The sequence below is a fragment of the Polypterus senegalus genome, chromosome 2, assembly GCF_016835505.1.
Source record: "Polypterus senegalus isolate Bchr_013 chromosome 2, ASM1683550v1, whole genome shotgun sequence".
Classification (NCBI taxonomy): domain Eukaryota; kingdom Metazoa; phylum Chordata; class Cladistia; order Polypteriformes; family Polypteridae; genus Polypterus; species Polypterus senegalus.
The window spans coordinates 176,994,025-177,016,896 of NC_053155.1; the positions used below are offsets into that span (position 1 = coordinate 176,994,025).

Consider the following 22,872-nt stretch of genomic DNA (forward strand, 5'->3'; position numbering starts at 1 on the left):
TGTTTGCTTAGAAGATACGGACGCTACTCTAAAAAAAATGCTGAAAGAATACCTTCACATTGCTCCCTTCTTTGCGGCTGCTTTATCGCGGTGCGCATACTTAAAAGCCCAACAGCACGTATTGATTTTTTGATTGTTTGCTTTTCTTTCGCGCCATCTCCCTGTCTCTCTGACATGCATTCCTTTGAAGAGAAGATATGTTTGCATTCTTTTAATTGTGAGAAAGAACTGTCATCTCTGTCTTGTCATGGAGCACAGTTTAAACTTTTGACTAAAGGGTGTTATTTCATGTCTAGAGGGCTCTAATAATGTTAACAGTGCTGGAGAGTTTATAAGGGCTTAAAATATATAAAATTAACCATACAAACGTATGGTTTCTACATTGTGGATTTTCACCTATAAAGAGGGGTTCTGGAACGCAACTCCCGCGATCGAGGAGGGATTACTGTATATCATTCCTCTTCTGGGGCCTCAAGTATAAACGGTGCATACACACAAAAATGTTGCATACACCCTTTCCCATGCGCACTTCAAGATATATAAAAACTAAACTTTGTGTAAAGCAATGTACATTATCACAGTAGCCTCTCACCTTACGTACGCACTTTTCTGCTCGGCTTTGCAAGCTGGTGGCACCCAGTATCAAAGCAGTGTTACTGTTTCTGTGTAGCCTCCCTTTTTCAGATTTGCATCAATGATGTGGGATTTATCTATACTATTAAAAGGCAAAGCCCTGACTCACTCACTCACTGACTCATCACTAATTCTCCAAGTTCCCGTGTAGGTAGAAGGCTGAAATTTGGCAGGCTCATTCCTTACAGCTTCCTTACAAAAGTTCATTTCGAAATTGTACACGTAATGGTCATAACTGGAAGCTATTTTTCTCCATTCAATGTAATGGAGTTGAGCTCGAAAGCCGTGGGGGGCGGAGTTTCGTGTGACATAATGCCTCCCACGTAATCATGTGAACTGACTGTCAATGCAGTGCGTAGAAAACCAGGAAGAGCTCCAAAAAGCGCTGAAGAAAACATGCATTATACGATTGAGAAGGCAGCGAAACAATAAGAGGTGAGCGAATGACATATACAACCATATTCATGAGTGCTGCTACTTCGGAAACAAAGCAAGGTGTAAACCTAAACTTTAAACTAAGTTCATAGACAGGCTACCGCTGGCGTTTCACATGCCCATGGGTAATGCGGGATACAAGTTTAATGAGAGGACGCAGGATATAATCGAGAGTTTTGATCACTTTGTAACTAAGTTAAAATTGTAGGTGAAGGGTGTGCTTATGCAAATTCCGAGACTGTGTTTGTGGGGATTGACAGTTAAGGCGGGTGGGGAGTCACGTCATCATCTCCCCTCACAATCACCTCATTTCGCTCTGAGCTGAGCTCCGCTGCTAACGCCGTCTTCCGAAGCAACTTCGTCAGACTGCCACCAAATACTCACAGAAAAATCCACAAGTTAATACACACGCTGTCTCTAGAGTTTCTCCACACTGAATCCTCCAGGCACTACTTACAAAAGGTCACATTGACAATCGTGTTACGTTATTTTTAAAATCTTTCCTTTTCTTAGCACAAGCACAGCTGAGAAGCTTCGATGCATGTGCTCCATAACGCTTTAAAAAATAATGCATTTAATCACACTTTGCATTACAAGCAAAGGGAGCTTTTGTCAATGCATGATTTCCTGGTACACCGATTACATTGATCAGCGCATCCCGATTCATTTTACCCTCGCACCACCTTAGTTTGAGAAGAAGTATGAAAAATATGAGGTTAACACAGAAAAACAGATCACCAATTCAAGCTTTATGAATAATCGATTAGCCATCAATAATTGTTTTGGTAAAGCCATCCTCCTTCCATTTTATAATTTTTCCGCCACTAGCCATGATTAAATGAACGGTAAAAAGTAAGAGCAAAGCGAGGGTGACTTATTTAGGCAGGCATATATATGACAGCAACACTCATGACAATGTCAATCATGTTACGTTATTATTAAAATGTTTCCTTTTCTTTTTCATTACTTCTTTAACACACTACTTCTCCGCTGCAGGGCGGGTATTTTGCTATATATATAATATATGAATGACCTCCAAAGAGCACTGAGACTTTTGATATCATGAGCGTGTCTGCAAAACTGGGGTCTCCTGCCCAGCAAAAGTCGAGCAGCCAGCGTGCATAGCTTTGCCGGCCTTTGAGACGCTGACTGCGCTTCTGCCTTAAGTCAAAGTGAGCACTTTTAATTTTTTTCATCCTCCCCTGCGCTATAGCCCAGACAAGTGCAAACACGGGACCCCTTTTCTACACCACGGCAAAATAATATTAAGGCGATTCACACTTTCTTTTGCACGATATCGATTATGAGGTCCTCAGCTCGGATTATGAAGACACGCACAGGAGTGGAGGACTGACAGTGCCATCACAGCCGATTAATAGCGGGGATGTCTCACCAGTCTACACAAGACCCACCGCGACTGTCCCCAAAAGGCGATCATAACGTCAGCGAACACATCTCTCTATACTATATAAAAGAAAAAGGCAACTTTCCTTTCTTTACACCTTTTTCCTTTTATCCCAAACCAAAGCCTTTCTCTCTTAACACTGCAGAGGACACAAAACTAATTTTCTTTAAATGCCGGTAAGGCACATTACCAGAGGCACAAATTTGAACGCTCCATAGAAAATGTAATTTCAATGTACCTGTACTTCTTAAAACGTTAATGTTTTACTGTTTAATAACTTATAGACTATAATTTATTATTTTTCCCTTGCACTCAGTGACCAAACCTATACACACACATATAGACACATACAAACATACACACAAGTATATTTATGTGTGTATATATATATATACACACACACACACACATACATATATATACACATACATATCTTCATATCTATATACATATCTATATATACATACATACCAATCTACATCATATATACACACTGTAAACGCTGGCCCGGCACAGACAGACGGACATCATATTGTCACCACACACCATTTATTTACAGTATTATTTACAAAGTTTGTGCTCACGTGCACCCCAGTGCCTTCTCGCACCGATCTCCCCAAGTCCAGGCCCACAGTCTTTTGTGCCTTCCTGGCCGCCTCCCGTCTCTCTCCAGTTCCGTCTGCTTCCTCCCGACTTCCACCACTGACTTTAGGGAGGCGGCCCTAAATAAGGCTCCCGGATGAGCCCCAGGTGTTCCGTCTTTGGCCACGCCCAAGCGTGGCGGAAGTGTCGGCTGTCTTCCTGGCAGCTCTCCGGGTGCCACATAAAGTCTTCCCCCCGGCACTTCCTGGTGTGGCGGAAGTGTCGGGCTCCCGGATAATTAGGCACAGGGCGCGGCTGGCGGTGGCCACGGGTCCCTACAGGGCTGGGCTTCCATGCCCTGTACCCGAGGCCCCTGCGTAACCAGGACGGACGCCCCACTCTGTCTGGAGGAGGCACTTGCTCTCCTTTGTCCTCCAAGCGTCCCGCCGGGCTCCAGCCCCAGCCGCGACCGTGCGGGATAAACCGGCATCGGGCGCCGCCTGGCGGTGACCACGGGCCCCTACAGGGAAGGGTTTCCATGCCCTCAACCCGTAGCCCCAACAGAACCAGGACGGACGCCCCCTCGCGGTGTGGAGGAGGCACAAGCCCTCCTCTCGTCCTCCAAGGCGTCCCGGCCGGGCTCCAGCTCCGGCCGGCGACTGCATGGGATCAACCGGCATCGGGCGCCGCCTGGCGGCAACCACGGCCCCTACAGGGTAGGGCTTCCATGCCCTCGACCCGTGGCTCCCAATAGAACCAGGACGGACGCCTCGCGGTCTGGAGGAGGCACAAGCCCTCCTCATGTCCTCCTGGCGTCCCGGCGGGCTCCAGCCCGGCCGGGGCCACACACATACATACATACATACACACACACAAATTATATGTATTGTATGTATGTGTGTGTGTGTGTGTATATAAATATGACAGCAGCAATCCAAGCTGTGAGAAAACAGTAAAAGGAGGCGTGTCAGACGTCGTGGTACATTTTCTGATGCAGCTACCGAAAACAACTTCGTGACGCTGCCGCCAAATACACAAAACAATTACTTTGACAATCATGTTACATTATTTTTAAAATGTTTCCTTTTCTTTTTCATAACTTCTTTAACACACGACATCGCTGCGAAGCGCGGGTATTTTGCTATATATATATCACAGCGACACTCATAACAGTGACAAAACAATTACATTGACAATCATGTTACGTTATTTTCAAAATGTTTCCTTTTCTTTCTTTCCTTCTTTAACACACTACTTCTCCGCTGCCAAGCGCGGGTATATATATATATATATATATAAAGATTGTGGTCCTGGGACGCCCAGGAGGAGGAGAGGAGGGCTTGTGCCTCCTCCAGACCGCGAGGGGGCGTCCGTCTTGGTTGTGTAGGGGACCACGGGTACAGGGCTTGGAAGCCCAGCCCTGTAGGGACCCGTGGACACCGCCGGGCGGCTCCCCGGTGCCGGTTTACCCTGTGTGGTCTTTGGCCGGGGATGGAGCCCGCCGGGCGCTTGAAGACCGGAGGAGGGCGTGTGCCTCCTCCAGACTGAGTGGGGGCGTCCGTCCTGGTTAGGCAGGGGGCCTCGGGTACAGGGCTTGGAAGCCCAGCCCTGTAGGGACCCGTGGCCACCGCCGGGCGGCTCCCCGATGCCGGTTTACCCTGTGTGGTCTTTGGCCGGGGATGGAGCCCGGCGGGACGCCTTGGAAGACCGGAGGAGGGCGTGTGCCTCCTCCAGACTGAGTGGGGCGTCCGTCCTGGTTAGGCAGGGGGCCTCGGGTACAGGGCTTGGAAGCCCAGCCCTGTAGGGACCCGTGGCCACCGCCAGGCGGCGCCCCGGTGCCTAATTATCCCGGGAAGTGCCGGGGGGAAGACTTTGTGTGGCGCCCGGAGAGCCGCCAGGAAAGCAGCCGACACTTCCGCCACGCTGGGGCGTGGCTAAAGAGAAGAGGCCGGAAACACCTGGGGCTCATCCGGGGCATTATTTAAGGGGCCGCCTCCCTCCAGTCATTTAGTGGATGTCGGGTGGAAGTGGACAGAGCTGGAGAGAGGACAGGAGGCGGCCAGGACAAAGGCACAGAGACTGTGGGCCCTGGACTTTGGGGGATTCAGTGCTAGCAGCACTGGGGTTCGTGAGTGCACGTGACATTTATATAATTGTAAATAGTGTAAATAAACGGTGTGTGGGTGCAAAAATGTTGTCCGTCTGTCTGTGCCGGGGCCAGCGGTCACAAAATATATAGATATATATAGATATAGATATAGATAGATAGATATGAGAACAACACTCATATCAATGACAAAACAATTACATTAACAATCATGTTACGTTATTTTTGAAATTTGTCCTTTTCTTTTTCTTAACTTCTTTAACACACTACTTCTGCACTGCGAAGCGCGGGTATTCTGCTAGTCAAATATATTGAAATGATTGTAATTGTTCTGTAACAATATAATGCTGCTCGGATTGGGCAAACTTTTCCAAATACCATAGCTGATTTAGCGTTGTTACTGTCTGTGCACCACACAGAGTATGTGTGGTATTATAGCTGCGCAGCAGCTGATCGGAACGCCCTTGTAGACATTTATAGTACATGCTACCTCAGGAAAGCCACCGGCATCTGCATGGATTCCACTCAGCCATGTCACATCTGAACCTTTTCCATCCAGAAAACTCTTCAGAGCTTTTTGTGACGAACCTCAAGACTCTGAAACGGTGTCATCCTAAGAGCTGTAAACACACTCAATCAGTCCATCAAGTGCTCCCAGCAGAACTGTTTGTAGTTATCATTACAGTTACCTCACTGTGAATTTGCACTACAACTGCAATACTGCACAACCTGAGCCTCTTTAGGAACCATCTGCACTATATGCACGTGTATATTGTACATATGCTTTCATATTGCATTTTTTCATTGTTTTCTATCATCTTATTATTATTGTTATTTTATCATTTTATAGGAAAATAAGTTTATGGAGGATTTGTATATTGAATTTCATTGTACCATACAATGACAATAAAGGAATTCAATTTAATAGAAGATTGCGTGTATTTCCAGATGATGATGACTGGCTTTTAAGTTGATTTAGATTTCCAAGAGCTATCCTTTTGGAGCTGTGGCTGTTAGAATACTGGGATGTATACTTGATATTATTTTCATGATGAAATGCGTTAAAATATATATATTTCCATTTACAGAAAAATTAACTTCATTTAAATAATGTATACTGGTAGTAATTAAACATGTGGGGCTTGATGGTGACCCGATAGTGATGAGCTGGCACCCTGTCCAGGGATTGTTCCTGCCTCACATTTTATGCTTGCTAGGACTTGCGCTATCTATGGAGGAATATTTCGGACAAAATGAAATAAATAAATAAATGCGTAAATAAATAAAAGTACTGTCAAATGTGAGCATAAATAAATAAATGTGTCATGAAATGAGAGCATAAATAAATAAATATGTCATGAAATGAGAGCATAAATAAATAAATGTGTCACGAAATATGTTTTTCGTTGCTTATTTATTTATTTCATTTTATCGTAACATTCCTGCAAACCGTCATGAAATACGGCTTGAAATAAAACTGTCACTTTCACTTGTCAAAGTTGAGAGGGTGGGCTCTAACACGCCCTCTAGTTACTGATTGGTGAATCGATAGCACAAGAATTAATTAGAAAAATGCTTACTACTGCCGATGAAATGGATTCTGCGAAGATATTACATTATTTCAGAGAGAGAATTGAAGATTTATCTGAAGAAATTACAATGTTGGCGGCCCTTTTAGAACTGAGTATTTGACCCTTGTTTTACGAGTATAAAGTCAGTTGCATATTCGCAGCTACTTTTTCAAACAACTGTACAGCTCTGATCAGTGATAAAGTTGTTCAGTTCAAAATATTAGTTGGAGCTGCTTTGGGCATTCCATGTCAAAGTACCTAAACTAATACAGCTGTTGCAGCTTACCGTATATCAAACTGGCTCATTCGCCTTGTGATCGTCTTCTCCGATACACCATATAGATCTGCAATCTGTTGTACTTTTAAACCGCATAACAGAAGGTGTTCTATTGACTCAGCTGGAATGTCAAAGGTTGGACGTCCAGAGCAGGGAACTTTGTCACCTGAACTGGAGTGTAGTCGAGTCCGTTCCACCTGTTCTTCGATAATTTCAAAAACAGTTTCATCTATATCGGAGTCTAAAAGGGCCGCCAACATTGTAATTTCTTCCGATAAATCTTCAATTCTCTCTCTGAAATATGTAATATCTTCGGCAGAATCCATTTCATCGGCAGTAGTAAGCATTTTTCTAATTAATTCTTGTGCTCTCGATTTACCAATCAGTAACTAGAGGGCGTGTTAGAGCCCACCCTCTCAACTTTGACGAGTGAAAGTGACAGTTTTACTTCAAGCCGTATTTCATGACGGTTTGCAGGAATGTTACGGACAAAATGAAATAAATAAATAAGCAACGAAAAAAATATTTCGTGACACATTTATTTATTTATGCTCTCATTTCATGACATATTTATTTATTAAGGCTCTCATTTCATGACACATTTATTTATTTATGCTCACATTTGACAGTACTTTTATTTATTTACGCATTTATTTATTTATTTCATTTTGTCTGAAATATTCCTCCATATTGCGCGACCCTGGAAGGATGGATGGATGGAATAATTAAACATGTATGACAAAAATTTTTCATTGTTTCTTAAAAGTTTTGAGGAATCAGTGTTCTAAGCTTACAGTTGCTTTTACATTTATTATAGAGTTCATATTGTTATGATTGGTTATGTGGAAAAAGAAAATGGAAGGACAGGAATTGGGGGTTGGTACATTTGACAGACACGGTACTGCTACAATAAATTATTTCATCCAGGGTTGTGTGCATCCCAGCAATCATCTTGCAGGAGGCAGGAACAATCCCTGGACGGCGTGACAGTTCATTGCTACCATTGTGGCACTCTGCCCCCATGTTTAACTAGAAAATTCAGTTTAGTGTTGACTAAGTGTAAAATGCTCCATACATAAGTAACTCGGCCCATCAGAAAAGAACTTCTGAAACAGATATAAGGGTTCACATTAATATAACATCTTTACGTACTGTAGTACAAGCCAAAGTAATTAAAAAGGCAAATGAAATGTCAAGGTTATATTGTAAAAACTTTATGCTCAGTCTGTATAATGTGCTAGTGAAACCATATTTGGAATAATGTGTGCACGTTTGAGTATACTGTAAGAAGTATCTGAATGGAGATAGAGACAAATATAAGTAACTAAATGAGCTCAAGGGTCTGAATGGTCTTTTCTCACTTGTTAAACTTGTATTGTTCTTATTTTTTTTCTTTTGTGTGTTAGCTCTTTAAAGATTAATGAAACATGCATGTAAGATCAGGCTCAATTAGCTGCTTCTCTTAATATGCAGCTGATTATATATAGCTTCAAAAAATTATTTTTAATTAATTAATTTAATTAATTAATTTAATTAATCAATCAATCAATCAATCAAAGACAACACAGGAAACAAAATTAGTAAATGTTTTTAAAGAGAAAAAGTTTTTGTTTCTTTACTGATGCAAGAGGAAAACCTTATTTCTGCTTTCCTAATTTTTTCCCCATAGACAAACCTGTGTAAATAGCAGTTGTTTGTCTCAATTTGTCATCTTATCACACTATTTAAAAAAGCCTGTGCTGCTTATCAAGTAGTAATGAAAACACCATCTGCCACCCCTTTAAATGTTTTAATAAAAGTAACCTTTGCAATTACAGAAAGCTGATGAAGTGTTCTTTTGCATATCTGCTGCTTGCAAAGATATTGTTGTAGAGTGATGCTTTTATATTTGAAATATACTGTAAAATGAACTGGAAAGCAAATTTGTAGTGGTGGTTATTGTAATAGTAGTACTGAGCTGTGTACATATTTTTTAGCCAACATATTTCATTTGCTATCTTTTTCTGTAAGGATCACACTATTTTTTTTACACACAAATATTGAGTCTGTCCAATCTTTTTCAATCTCCTACTTTTCAAGAACTAAAATATACTTGAACTCTTTTTCAGATATAAAGCATCAAACTTCAATTTATTTTCTCATCCAAAATTTTCTAAAAGTAATAGTATCTTATTGGTTTCCAAAGAATCTTGTGACACTCGCTCATACAGCAACTGTTTGACAAGTTAAGGGCAGTGCTAGACTAGGAAGTAAAGTAAATGTTGTGGAGGGGAAAGGCAATTTTTCTGTAGGAAAGAGGTGGAGCATTTAGTGTGTGTTGGGAACTGGGAATGCTTTTTACAGAAAACACATGGAGAGGACATGCCACAAAAGAGAGAGAGCATTTACTCAGGAGGTCATAGTGTAAAGTGTAAAATTTAAGTTTGAGTTTTGCGTTATAATGACTAAACTGATTTGAACAGGAAGTGTGGTGGGGTTGGGCAAATTTGGACCTGGGGACTGCAGTGGCCGAATATGTTTTGGGTTTTTTTTTTTTTTTAAACCAGTATATGCTTACATTTATTGCGGCAGCTGAATTTGTGGCCTAATTTGTTTTCACAGCAACACATGATATGGTACTGCACAAGACTGTTAATTAGATTAGATAAACTTTATTAATCCCATGGGGAAATTCAGACGCATAAAGCAGTAGAAACATAAAAAACAAGGATACAGACTTGCAGGATATACTGTATAATTCAGCCAGGTAATCAATCTATAAATAAATGTATATTGTGCAGATATTTGAAAATAAACTTGTAGTTTATCGGGAGGAAGCACTGAATTGCCTGAGAGCAATGGGCAGAAAAGACTCCCAGAGGTGGTGCTTTGCACACTGTGGTGCAGAGGGGTCCTCAGTCACAGTCCTGGAGGGCCGCAGTGGCTGCAGGTTTTTGTTCTAACCCGGTTGCTTAATTAGGAAGCAATTCATACCAATAATTTAATTTCATGGCTTGTTAGTGCTTTCACTCTGCCATGTCAGGTAATTCTCATATTCAAGATTTTTTCCCCTTTCTAAGGATATCATCCAAATGATTTGAAGGCTAAAATGGAGATGTAATTCTCAGTCCTTCGCTTTTTTCTCTTCACTTTCCTTCCAAGTATTTAATTAAACCCAATAGTGAATGATAAATACACACCGTGTAAATGGAAACAAGCTAAATAGAGAAATGCTGGTCTCTTTTGTTATGTGCATGTTCTTGCTAATTAGGAACAATTTAAAAACAGGAATACAGCTGTTTAAGACTAACATAATCAATAATGGTTCAAAATATTAATGAGTGAGACAATTAAGGAGAGTTAATTGAGCAATAAGTGCTTCTGATTAAGCAATTTGGTTGGAGTAAAAAACTGCAACTGCTGCGGCCCTCCAGGACTGTGATTGAGGACCCCTGCTGTAGTGGAATGGACTTGTGGCTAAAGGTGCTCCAAGAGAGTACCTACTGGAGGGGAAGGAAGGAATTTTTCATGATGGCATTCAATTTTGCCACCGTCCTCTTTTCTACAACAGTTTCCAGTGTGTCCAGGGTTCATGCTATGATGGAGCAGGCTTTCCTGATAAGTTTGTTCAGGCACTGTGCTTTCTTTGAGCTCAAGTTTCTTCCCTGGGGGACTGTACTGTAGAACAACACACTGGCTATTATGGACTGGTTAAACGTTTCCAGCTGCTTGCAGCATACAGCAAAAGACCAGAGTTTCCTTAGGAAATACAGTCTAGTCCAGTTTGTCAAGTCAATTCCAGTGAACTTTATTTGTAGAGTGCAGTGCTGTTTATGTGAACCCCCAAGTACTTGTATCTCTGCACCACTTCCATGTCTTCTCCCTGAATGTTGACTATTCCCAGAAACTCCTTGGCATGGCAGAAGTCCACCACTAGCTCTTTTGTCTTGCTGATGTTGTTGAGATTCAGGTTGTTGTGTTTTCCGTTTGGAAAATTTACATCTGCTGAAGGTTCTGGGACTAGACATCATTCCTCCTCAAATAAGACCTTATATTGGAAGCAACAATCTATCCCTGTGTTTGACATGACTGACAAAGTTCACCTCATTTGGATCCAAGAGCTCCAAAACTCAACATGTCAGTCTTTATTGCTACTCCTGTATACCAGAATAATAATGCTAGATTTTAGCTAATATCCATGCTGACTGGTTCAGAAAAGTCATTAATGTACTCATGCATCATTAACAGGCTGTCTTTATTTGCTTCAGATGGTGTTCAAATGCTCTTCTTATTGAACTTAGTTCTGAGCAACCTGGGAGAAGTTTTCTTGCTTGATGCACCAAAGGACTTTATTCATTCCTAATCTTGTGACACATCATGGTGTATCCAGCAAGAGGCAATGACTGCCTTGGATTTGGATTTCTTAAGCAAAGTAACGAAAAAATTAGCAAGCCAACGATGGGCGCTAAGCAAACTCCTGTCAATGGTGGAGAATTCACTGCATCCACTGAACAGTGTCATCTCCAGGCAGAGGAGTAGCTTCATTCTGTCACTGTCCTGCTCCACTGACAGTCTGAGGAGATCGTTCCTCCCCCACACTATGCGAATCTTCAATTGCACCCTAAACGCTAATATTATTCAAAGTTATTGTCTATTTTTACATGCATTTTTATTACTCTTTAATTTAATATTGTTTTTTTTTTGTATCAGTATACTGCTTCTGGATTATGTGAATTTCCCCTTGGGATTAATAAAGTACCTACCTACCTACTTGATAGAAAACAGAACAGTATAGAAACAATTGCATTTGTTTTAAAGTTGATTGCTTACGCTGTAGTGGACTAAAACCCGGCTAAGATTCACACCGTCGATAAGACGGTGATTTATTAATTTTTTAGGTCGGGATCCCAGGAACACACCCAGCATTGGCCTGACTCGTACACATTCCTCCACAGAGACAAAAAGACAACAGTAGTAAAACTGAAATGTCGGAATGTATTAAACAATAATAAACAAAATATAACTATATAAACTACAATGCTCCCACCCCAGTTCCCTTCTGGCGATTATACAATAAACACAAATTCAACAATAACAAGTTACCAACAAAAACAACACATGATGAAGTCCATGAAAAATGGCAAATGATAAAATGAAATAGAGGTAGATGGTCCAGAGATCAGCACTCTGTATATGATAGCGTGTGAATGGGATCAGGAGCGCACCTTTCTTCTCATGACGACAACAAATCCTCAGATAGTCCTCATGCAGCCCCCTTTTAAATCTCGTGCTGCCTCCTTGTCCCCAGCAGCCTCTACACCCTCGGCAGACAACCAGTCAGAGCCACCACAGGGACTGCTGGAAGTTGAAGTTTCTTTAGCCAGTAGCACCGCTATAATGCTATCCAGTAGAACAGCTGAAAGAAGCGTATTAAAAAACAAATGGTGATAATAATAATGTCTTCAAGTATTTATTTTCTTTGGCTGATTTACTTGATAGCAAGTGCTGTAAGCACTGCTTGGGAAGGAGTGAAATGGTGTGTAACAAAACAGAAGCTTCATAAAGTTGTTTTTCTTACCCTTTTCTCTTCTGACAGGCTTCTTTCATAAAATGCATACAAGGTCAATTTGAGATATTTTGAAATGCATTGCAGATATGTTAAACTGTAAACTGCATTTTAAGATATCTGCATTTTGAAACATCTCTAAATATTAATTTGGCTCACCGTATCTGCAACTACTGAGGATCCCAGGTACATCTCTAATGATATGTTTAGCTGTAGTATCAGAAGATGTATGCATATACCTAGTCCTTTCTTATTTCACTAGGTGATGTTGATGTGACAACATTCAGCATGTCCATCATTGCAAATACAGGTAGTTCCTGAGTTACGGACATAAGACTTACAAACCCGGGTCACAGCTGCTCCTTCATCTGTCTGGGGGACGCAATGCAGGGTCCTCAGTAACTGCCACTTTGTCATCTCCAGCCTGGGGACGCTGCAAGCGGTGGCTGGAGGGGGGAGTCGGTTTTGCTGCTTGCGCAGTGTAGTGTACCTCAGGTGGCTCCGGTTGATAAATGGGGTAGTGGGGTCTGCACCTCATTCATTCTCAGTGGGCTGTTGGGTACGCGGCAAGCGCTCGTGTGCAGGACGGAGGCTTAATGGGACTGAGGGGGGCATTTCACTGCCCGCCCCCCCCACAGCCTTGCAGTGTCCCTCGAATGGCTGCCCTGTTCGTTCTCGGTGGGCGGCTGGTGATGCTGCAAGCGGTGACCAGTTGTGGCAGAACGGAGTTCATTGAGGGTGAATGGGGTGGCAGGGGGCAGCATTTTAGTGTGCCTCGGGTTGTTGCCTGTTGAATGGGGGCAGTGGTGGGCGATTCACTACCCAGCTTTGGCCGCACCCTGTTCGCTCTCGATGGGCAGACACTGCATGATGAAGCATACTGTATGCAAGTGGAAGTGACTGTGTGGTGGCCGAATGGTGAATCACCCCTCGCTGCCCCCATTCATTCTCAATTGCAAGCCTGCTTGTACTGTTACTTTACTGTTATAAAGTCTCTTGTCAGTACATCAGACGTGTTGACGACAGGTGCCTTCCTGCTGTGATAGCGTGTACAGTGCTGTGCAGAAGAGCTCATCTTAATCTTTTGTCTTCACCCTTCAACAATGTCTCTGAAACACAAATCTGATGCAAGTGCTGGTGATACAGTAAAGAAGAGAAAAATCATCACCGTTGAAAATAAAGTAGAAATAATAAAAAGGTCAGAGAGAGGTGAAACTCCATCATTCATTGGCAGAGCACTTGGTTACAGTCGGTCAACAATAGCATTTATTAAAGTAATATACCTGTTCCGACTTACATACAAATTCAACTTAAGAACAAACCTACAGTCCCAATCTTGTATGTAAACACTTTATTTTAAGATAAATTCTTAAAATCTTTAAGATACATTCTTAAAATTCTTATAAATCCTTATATTATGTTCCATATTGTGAAACTTGTAATTAAGCTTATTTTTGAGTCTTAGATACTGTAGAGTTGGGAGACAAATCAATAGCTTCACAAATCTGAATGGAAGAAAATAAGAAATTTCCCAAAGTCTCAAAACATATAATACAAATATGAGGTATATACTGTATAAGTATATCACAATAATGCGTTATCATATATGGAAGATGCTCTGCAGATTTCTTGATTTCTTTTGTTTTCTTACAATATTACTTGGACAGGCATATATTATATATATATATATATATATATATATATATATATATATATATATATATATATTTTTTTTTTTATTTTTTTTTATGCAGAAGGACTTCCTGATTATTATTGTGATCAGCCCAAAATATTATGAAACTGTGAAGCCTTACAGGCACGAAGGGATGAAGAATGATGAAAGTGCCTTAAACACTGTCTACATATACAAGCAGGTACTGTACTTCTCCATTCCTGTGTGGGACATCCCCATATTTCTGGCTGTTACACAGTGATGTTATGTTCCCGTGCCCGAGGTTCAATGTGTTTCTTTGACTATTTGGTTTGGTGATTTGCTGGAGAGTCTCTTTTTAATTTTGCTAGTTAGAAGTTCCCAAGGTTATAGCAAACCTGTTTGAGGCTAACAAACAAACAAGGTCTTGTCATGACAGAATTGCTTTGGAGAATTTGCTCTGACTTTTCTTTAGTTTCTTCTCTTACAAGTCTGTGATGCTGTTCTATGCTTATTATTAGTATATAGACAGCATGAGTTCAGACGAGAAAGGTCATGCTTCACTAATATGCTGGAATTTTATGAGGAAGCAACAAATGAATACAATCACAGAGGTACATGTGATATTTTTATGTAGCTTTTCAGAAGGCTGTTGTTAAGGTACCACATGAAAGGTTAGTGAACAAACTAAAACAAGTAGAAATTCAGAGCACGCTCTTTGTCGGTACAAAATTGGCTCAAACACAAGTAGTAAAGGGCTACAGTGAAGGAGTCATTTTCAGAACTGGGAGATTTTAAAAGCGGTGTCCCTCAGGGATCAGTGTTAATGTCATTGCCCTTTTAATATACATCAATGATCTGCATAAAAATCTAATCAATAAGCTGGTCATGTTTGATGATGATACCAAATTAGATGGAAGGGCCCACAATACAGAATCAGCTAAATTGTTATAGAGGGACTTGAGTAGCATACAGGCTTGGGCAGATTTGTGTCAAATGAAATTTAATGTAAAGTATTACACATAGAAAGCAAAAATGGGAATCCTGAAACTTGAAAGTACACCTTGATAAGAAGGACCTAGGAGTCATAGTTGACTCATCACTATCTGCACTGATCAGCCATAGCATTAAAACCACCTGCCTTATATTGTGATACGATAAAAGCTGTGTGACCTTTCCAGGCATGAACTTCACAAGATATTGGTGGCATATCCTTTAAGTCCTATAAGGTGGGGCCTCCTTGGATTAGACTTGTTTTTCCAGCACATCCCACAGATGCTCAATTGGATTGAGATATGGGGAATTTGAAGTCAACGGATTGAACTCTTCGTCAGATTCCTCAAATCATTCCTGAGTAATTTTTGCAATGTGACATGACACATAATCTTGCTGAAAGAGGCCACTGCCTTCAGGGAATACTGTTCATATGAAGGGGTGTATGTGGTCTGCAACAATCTTTATTTTGGTGGTATGTGTCAAAGTAATAGTCATTTGAATGCCGGGGCCCAAGGTTTCACAGCAAAACACTGCCCAGAGAATCACACTGTCTCCATTTGCTTGCCTTCTTCCCATAATGCATCCTGCTGCCATCTCTTCCCAAGGTAAACGACCCCCACACACCTGGCCATTCACATGATCTAAAAGAAAATTTAATTCCTCAGACCAGGCCATCTTCTTAATTTGCTCAATTGTCTAGTTCTGATGCTCACATGCCCATTGTAGGTGCTTTCAGCAGTGGACCGGAGTCTGCATGGGCACTGTAACCACTGTGCACCTTTCTCTCTTGGCCAGCATTAAGTTCTTCAGAAATATGTGCTGCAGTAGCTTTTATGTGGGACCAGAAAAGGCGGCAAAACCTTCACTCACTACACCCATCAATGGGCCTTGTGTGCCCATGACCCTGTTGCCAGCTCACTGCTTGCCTATCCTTGGCCTCCTTTTGGTAGATAGATACTAACTACAGCATATTGGGAACACCTTGCTGTTTTGACCCAGTCATTTAGCCATCTCAATTTGGCCTTGTCAGAGTTGCTCATACACTTGGCCATTTTTCCTGATCCCAACAGAAGTGCCATTGTAGTGAGATAATCAGTGTTACTCACTTCACCTGTTTGTGATTTTAATGTTGGGGCTGATTGGCGTACATCCAAAAAGTATTCATAAGTGATCAAGAAAGATCATAGGATTTTTGGCAATATAGTATATCAGGATGTGTGGAGTATATCAATGAATAAGATGGGCAAACTCACTGGGATGAATGGCCTGTTATCACCACACATGTTTTTAATCTTCTGATGCCTCTAACACACAACCAAGGCAGCTATACTTGTTCATTGCATATCCCTACATATGACTTGCTTTTATGGATGATCCATTAATCCAGCATTTAAAATTCTTGTTGTGCTGCTCCAAGTACTTTATGGGTACAACCAGTTCTAGTGCTAATCTCATCGATTCACTCCTGATTCCTGAAGAGCTCTGGCAGCTTTGGCACATTTTCCAGTAAAAAAAAAAATCTTGACGAAGGCTCAGAGACAAACCTTGGCCATTTGGTGTGGATTTTTCATATATCTCTACACCCTTCTCTTATTACCATGGTTTTCTTTTTACAGTTAACACTTTGGCATTGGAGTTATCAATTATTCATAAACAATTTGTATACAGTGTTCTTTTCCTTTAGTTCATTTATACCATCCTTGCCTTTCTTCTCTCCGACAGTTACAGAATGAGTATATCCAAAATGGCAGCAGAAATTTCCGTTTTGTTCCCATCATCTTCCCTGGTGCAGAGAAGGTTTGTGTTTTTGATTTTTATTTTATTTTTTTCTAAGACATTGTTTGACCAAATTACATAACATACGTGTACTCAACAGCAACATAAAATGTAAGTTGAATGGAAATTACTAAACTTGTGCTTCAGCCAGATTTCATATGAATCTTTTAGTACTGTTATTCAAACTATACCTTAAAGAAGGAAAAAAATACTAGATGTTGGGGAAAAATATAAAAATAAAATTTCTTCAGGGTCCACCTTTAGTTGAATCCTCCTTTGTGTTTACTCATTCCTAATTTTGATTGATTACGCACAATCAGCGCCTGTTGTTGGCACTCTTGAACCTATGGAATCGTGGTTGTAAGACCCAACACTGTGCAATGAACAGCATGTATTTCGGATTACAGTTCTGTAGCTAAATTTCTATTTATTGTGAAAATAGACTGAACTAAATTTTGCAGGGGTCTTTAATTGCATAAATCAATTAGTAAGTGGACATTCCTCCTGTTAAAGCATGAAACTTTCTGAAAATAAGTGTATGTCCATTCATAAAGATCTAATCAAAATTAACAGAAAAAGTTAAATGGGATGGCTTTTAGAAAAAGGGCTTTTAAGCAATGAAAATTAAAAACCAAGTAAATAGATTCCCCTTTTTCCAATGAAATGCTATTGCACTGAAACAAAGACCAGTATTCAAAATATCTGAAATCATTGGTGTTAAATGGCTTATCCACTAATGTACTGCACACTATTTAATCAAAACCGCCTACTGTTGAAATAAAAAGCTCTAAATCCACCACTTATCTGTTTCACATAAACTGGGATGATTTACAGAGACATGGCAAGTCATTTCTGCGATTAACTCAACTGAATAAAATACAATACACGGTTCCAGTTCAGCTGTCTGAAAGCATCTGCATTGACTTGTACACTTCTTTTTACTAAAGGCTATTTGCACGTAGTAAGACTGAAGCAGGGTGAAATTGTACTGCTTGACGTTAATGAACTGCAGTATTCAGGTTGGCTGCAAAATTGAACCTCTAGCTCTTCCCGCTGTGTGTCACCCTGTTGAAGATACTTTTTTTGTATTACACAGATAATTAACTACGGTTCACCGACAAAAGTGCGATAGACATATGCGCGCGACGGACAAATGAGCGCCGACAAAATCGCGAGAGGGGCCAAGAGAGTGGGACGCCCTTGCTGCAATTCTTCCTACATATGCAGGGCGTGATCTTAAGGACTATCTGCGTGCCGTGCTGATGGCATGCCGCGTCTCATAATATTGACTTCTAAAATAAATATTATTATATATGCTTTAAACTAGTACAGTCATTCATATTTAATGAAACTTTCGCGATTTTGTCGGCGCGAATATGTCTATCGCGCAAATGTCGGGTCACAATTAACTACAGTATATATGACATGACTGGAAGTAGCAAAGCATAAATTGTACTTCTACAATAAAAGTGAGACCTAGCATATTTTACAAAGTTTAATTTAGTTTCAGCGTTTTCTAATTTGTCAGACATTAGATACTGGGTTTCCTGTACAATGTCTACTAGCCTGCTCCTGAAATCAAAATATTATACAATTTAATTAAACCTGTCTATATTGATCGAAGTCTCATTTTAAGGAAAAACGCGCACACACACAACGAAGAAAAAATACTAGTGTATAGTAGATTTTTAAAACTTGGTTCTTGAAATGTTAACTGATTTTTAGATTTTTTTTTTTCTGTTTTAACTTTATTTGGAACACTGACCGATAATGTATCTTACTCGAGGTCACCCAGCGAGCCACTGGTAGAGACGGAAGCTGCTTTGCTTATTCTTAGCTACTTGGATGCCACAGTGGCAAAAATGTTTAGACGAACTGCAAACTAGACTATTGCTGATATTATTCATCGCAATTAAAAGGAAATGCCTGTGTTCAGACTCTTGTGAAACACTTCCTTCCATCCATCAATTATCCAACCCGCTACATCCTAACTACAGGGTCATGGGGGACTGCTGGAGCCAATCCCAACTAACACATGGCGCAAGGCAGGAAACAAACCCCGGGCACTAGATGGTGCCGCAAACGTTAATGACCTTTCTGCGAATAATTTTCTGCCCTGACACCTGGCTTATCTGCATAATAGCATTTAGATAAATCTGACCTCTCATCTTGTCACTATATGTCTGCCACATACCTAATGTCATCTGTATAAGTTTACAGATTATAATAATTTCTTTATTTTTCACTAGTGCTTACTGTCATTTAAAAGCAAACGGCTTCTCTAGCTTCTGTTCAGTTAGATACAGTGTGCAGCAGTCATATCATACTTACCAAATTTTTTTTCATAATGTAACTGAAAGAGAACCATATTGAATTATTACTTAATATACAGATGTGATCAATCCTTTTTTTTTTTTTTTTAATTCCTGCAATGTATATTCTATTTTCTGTGTGGTCTTGTCAAGTTTGTTTCATTTTTCATATCTACGGTAACAGTATTTCCTTTTTATCTCCTCCTTTTTCCTCTGCCAGTGTCATGTTCCCTACTGGCTGCAGAATACGAACGTGTACCGATGGCCTCAGGACATGCAGGACATTCTCCGGCGGTTAATGCGTGTTGAAAAATACAACCCTCCACCAATTGGAGAACTGCCAACCATTGTGTCCATCCCAATTTAATGTTCCTCCTCACAATTCATCAGTGACTCCAATACTTTGGTTCCAAGAATATTGCATTGTCAGGTGACAATGCTAACTTGGAAATTTCAAGCCTTGAGGATCTGGGACCGTTGGCATCTGTGTCATTGTCAGGATTTAAATCATCGAATACACAGCATTTATCAAGATACCCTCAATGGTATGTGCAATATTTCTGGATTCAAGAAATGTTATCTTTGAGAGTCGCACCCCCTTCTGCAGGTACTGTCTTGCCTGATATGAAGATTTGAAGGATCCTAGCTGGAATTTTTTTTTGTTGTTGAATGCACTATGTTGTTTTGACCTGAGCACAAGTGAGTGCTGCCCAAGTTGTGTTTCACCTAACCTTCATCCTTCACCTGTCCAGCTCATCAGGATAAGAGGAGTGACACGACAAATTGTGGGATAAGCCCCACAAATGCATTGATATGGATGATATTTTGGAAGCATTTGCCATGTGCAGTTTTGACTACCTGATTCATAATGACCTGTTTTATTTGTGAATGTATTATGAACTTGGCTTTTGTATTCTCTCGGGTGTCCATCTCACTGTTTTTCAGGTTCTGTTCAAGAAATAGTTCTGCAAGACCGACACTTTCAAGACTTTTGTGCCTACTGTACATAACGTAGTACAAATTAACACAAGGGCTGTGAAGGGCAAAGAAGGAAAACTGCTTTTTATGTATTTGGTGTAACCTAATTTTAATTGACTGCATGCTAACAATTCCAGTTTTCTGGGATAATATATCATTTTTACATTTTTGGTACATCTAAAGGGACCTTCTGGGTTTGGGTGCTGTTTTCGTATGATGTTCTACATTTGCTGTTTTCTTCCTTTCAATATAAATAAAAAAAAACTCTCATTACCCCAGTGTGGCTGGCTTAGTGCTTCAGATTGTAGCCATGTTTGATGTGCTGTGTAGAACAGTCCATGGCATGAACCAAGTTACTTTTGTTGGCCAATTTATGAGACATATTCTGTGATTTTCATGAGTAGTTATGTTTTGAGTGAAGAGACAATGGAGAATAAAGGACATTCTCTGATGTTTTAAAACTTAGGCGTCAGTGACGCATGTATGTACTTCACTGTACAAGCATTTGCAAACTGGCCTGTTTTTAGTAGTCAGTTGAGGGTGATTGGTACTTTATAGCTACAGTACATGCGACCCTCAGTAAAATTTTCAGAACTTTGAGACACAAGAGGTGGCACTTTCTCACATACATGTGGTGTATCAGTGCCCGAGAGATTTTTTTAAGATATATACCAGGATCCTTCCCATGTACCTTGAGGCCCCTCATTAGCTGAAGGCCACTTTTAAACACAGTGTGTTATACTTGGATTGATGGACAACACTTCTACACAGCTACTCCCTGTGCTCAACATCTTGGTGCTGCGACTGCCTGGTGCAGGGTAGGATGGACCATTAAACAGAACGTGAACAATCCACTCTGCATATGCCTGCATCAGCTAACCTCTTTAGATAGATAGATACTTTATTAATCCCAAGGGGAAATTCACATAATCCAGCAGCAGTATACTGATACAAAAAAAAAAACAATATTAAATTAAAGAGTAATAAAAATGCATGTAAGCCCCACATATGATTCCTATGGCGTTTCCTGCCAGATTTTCCAATATTAAAGTCTATGATCAAGTGGTATGCTACTTGTTGACCATTCCATTTGTGTTCCACCATACGAGTTATGTAGGGGTAAAGAAAGGCTTTCACGTTTTGTCTTTGTCCGACTTTGTTGTTTTGTGTTTAACTCGATCCACTTTACAGATATTGTAAAATGAATATGTAGTGTTGCTTTATTGCTTGCTTTAATCTGGGTTGCTGTGTGCCTTGTCACCATCACTATAAACCACTTCTTACCATCTGGAGCTTAATGTACATAAACAAATCTAAAAAAAAACAGCTGTCAAGTAAAGATGTAGCGCCTCTTAACTCATAAACACATTAGCTAATTGTCCGCTATCAGTAAGTGCCTTACAATTTAATATCCTGCGCCCTAGTTAATTATTAAGCTGCTTGTAATAAACACACCTTCACTTGCCGCAGTCCAGACGGGCCCTATCTCTTTTAATGGTTATAAAAGCACACCTGCTGGGGTCCTGTTACCAGACTTGCATTGCACCAGTCACCAAGCTCAAAGACACGACAGAGTCTTGCAAGAGAAGTTCTGCTCCTCTGGCTGGGTCGTGTACTGAGGATTCCCACTGGGTGCCTTCCATAGGTGATGTATCTGGTGCATCCCACATGAAGAAGGATGTAGGTCATGATGGAGGTTTTACATCTCTCAGTAGGTTTAAAGATACCTGGAATTTCCCAGAAGTACATGCTAAGGATAACGTGGCCTGGTCTGAATTTTTAACTGACTTCTTGTTTCATTAAAGATCAAGAAGAAGATGTCGTCATTTTGCTTGACTTCTCACTAGATCAAGAAGAAGTACGAGTACTATTTTAGTCCTTACTCAGATCAGGAACCCACTCCCCTTCCCATCTACAGTTGGTCCATAAATATTTGGACAGAGACAACTTTTTTCTAATTTTGGTTCTGTACATTACCACAATGAATTCTAAATGAAACAACTCAGATGCAGTTGAAGTGCAGACTTTCAGCTTTAATTCAGTGGGTTGAACAAAATGAGAGGCAACTAAAGAATTTTTTTTAACACAATTTTAACACTTTTTTTGTTTGTAGTTGTCACCTACTGGGCAAACGCATATTTTGTTGTAAATGCCTCATTGCTACAGTTTAACTGTGTCTGGATCTATTGCCAGGTTGCTCTCTTGCGTATGGAAAAGCCATCTCAGATAAAGGAATGTTGGAATCATCGGATGGAAAGGTTGTCTCATTAGGTTGGACGGCCAGCACAGAGTCCACTTTCGAAACCCCGGGGGGCTGGGTAGGTAGCCAGTTGACTGGGGTCTCCAGGACTCTGACTGTGTCTCTTTGTTTTGGATTTTCTCTTCTTCAATTTTAATCTCCTCTGTTGTCCAATGGCCATAGTTCATCAAGTAACTAATTAATAGACAGATATTCTTGGTTTACATTTAAGTTAATGCATTTTGTTTCTACATATCCCATGGGAGGTTGGCTCATAAGTTGTGCCAAGGGCTGCCAGGATAGGCTTGTTGCACTGAATTGGATTTAGTGGATGTCAGAATGCTGAACTGTTTTAAACTCTTCTA

The 22,872-nt window shown here is 40.6% G+C and overlaps 1 protein-coding gene across 1 annotated transcript in view; it reads left to right on the top strand.

The window, feature by feature from the left end:
* Window positions 1-20,541, top strand: part of traf3ip2l (TRAF3 interacting protein 2-like) — a 105,505-nt gene extending 84,964 nt beyond the window's left edge. Inside the window, exons 8-10 of the mRNA XM_039744967.1 lie at window positions 14,310-14,429; window positions 16,925-16,999; window positions 19,511-20,541. Coding sequence (XP_039600901.1) covers window positions 14,310-14,429; window positions 16,925-16,999; window positions 19,511-19,657 — 342 coding nt within the window. The 3' untranslated portion in view covers window positions 19,658-20,541. The remainder of the gene's footprint in view (window positions 1-14,309; window positions 14,430-16,924; window positions 17,000-19,510) is intronic.
* Window positions 20,542-22,872: the final 2,331 nt, after the last annotated feature.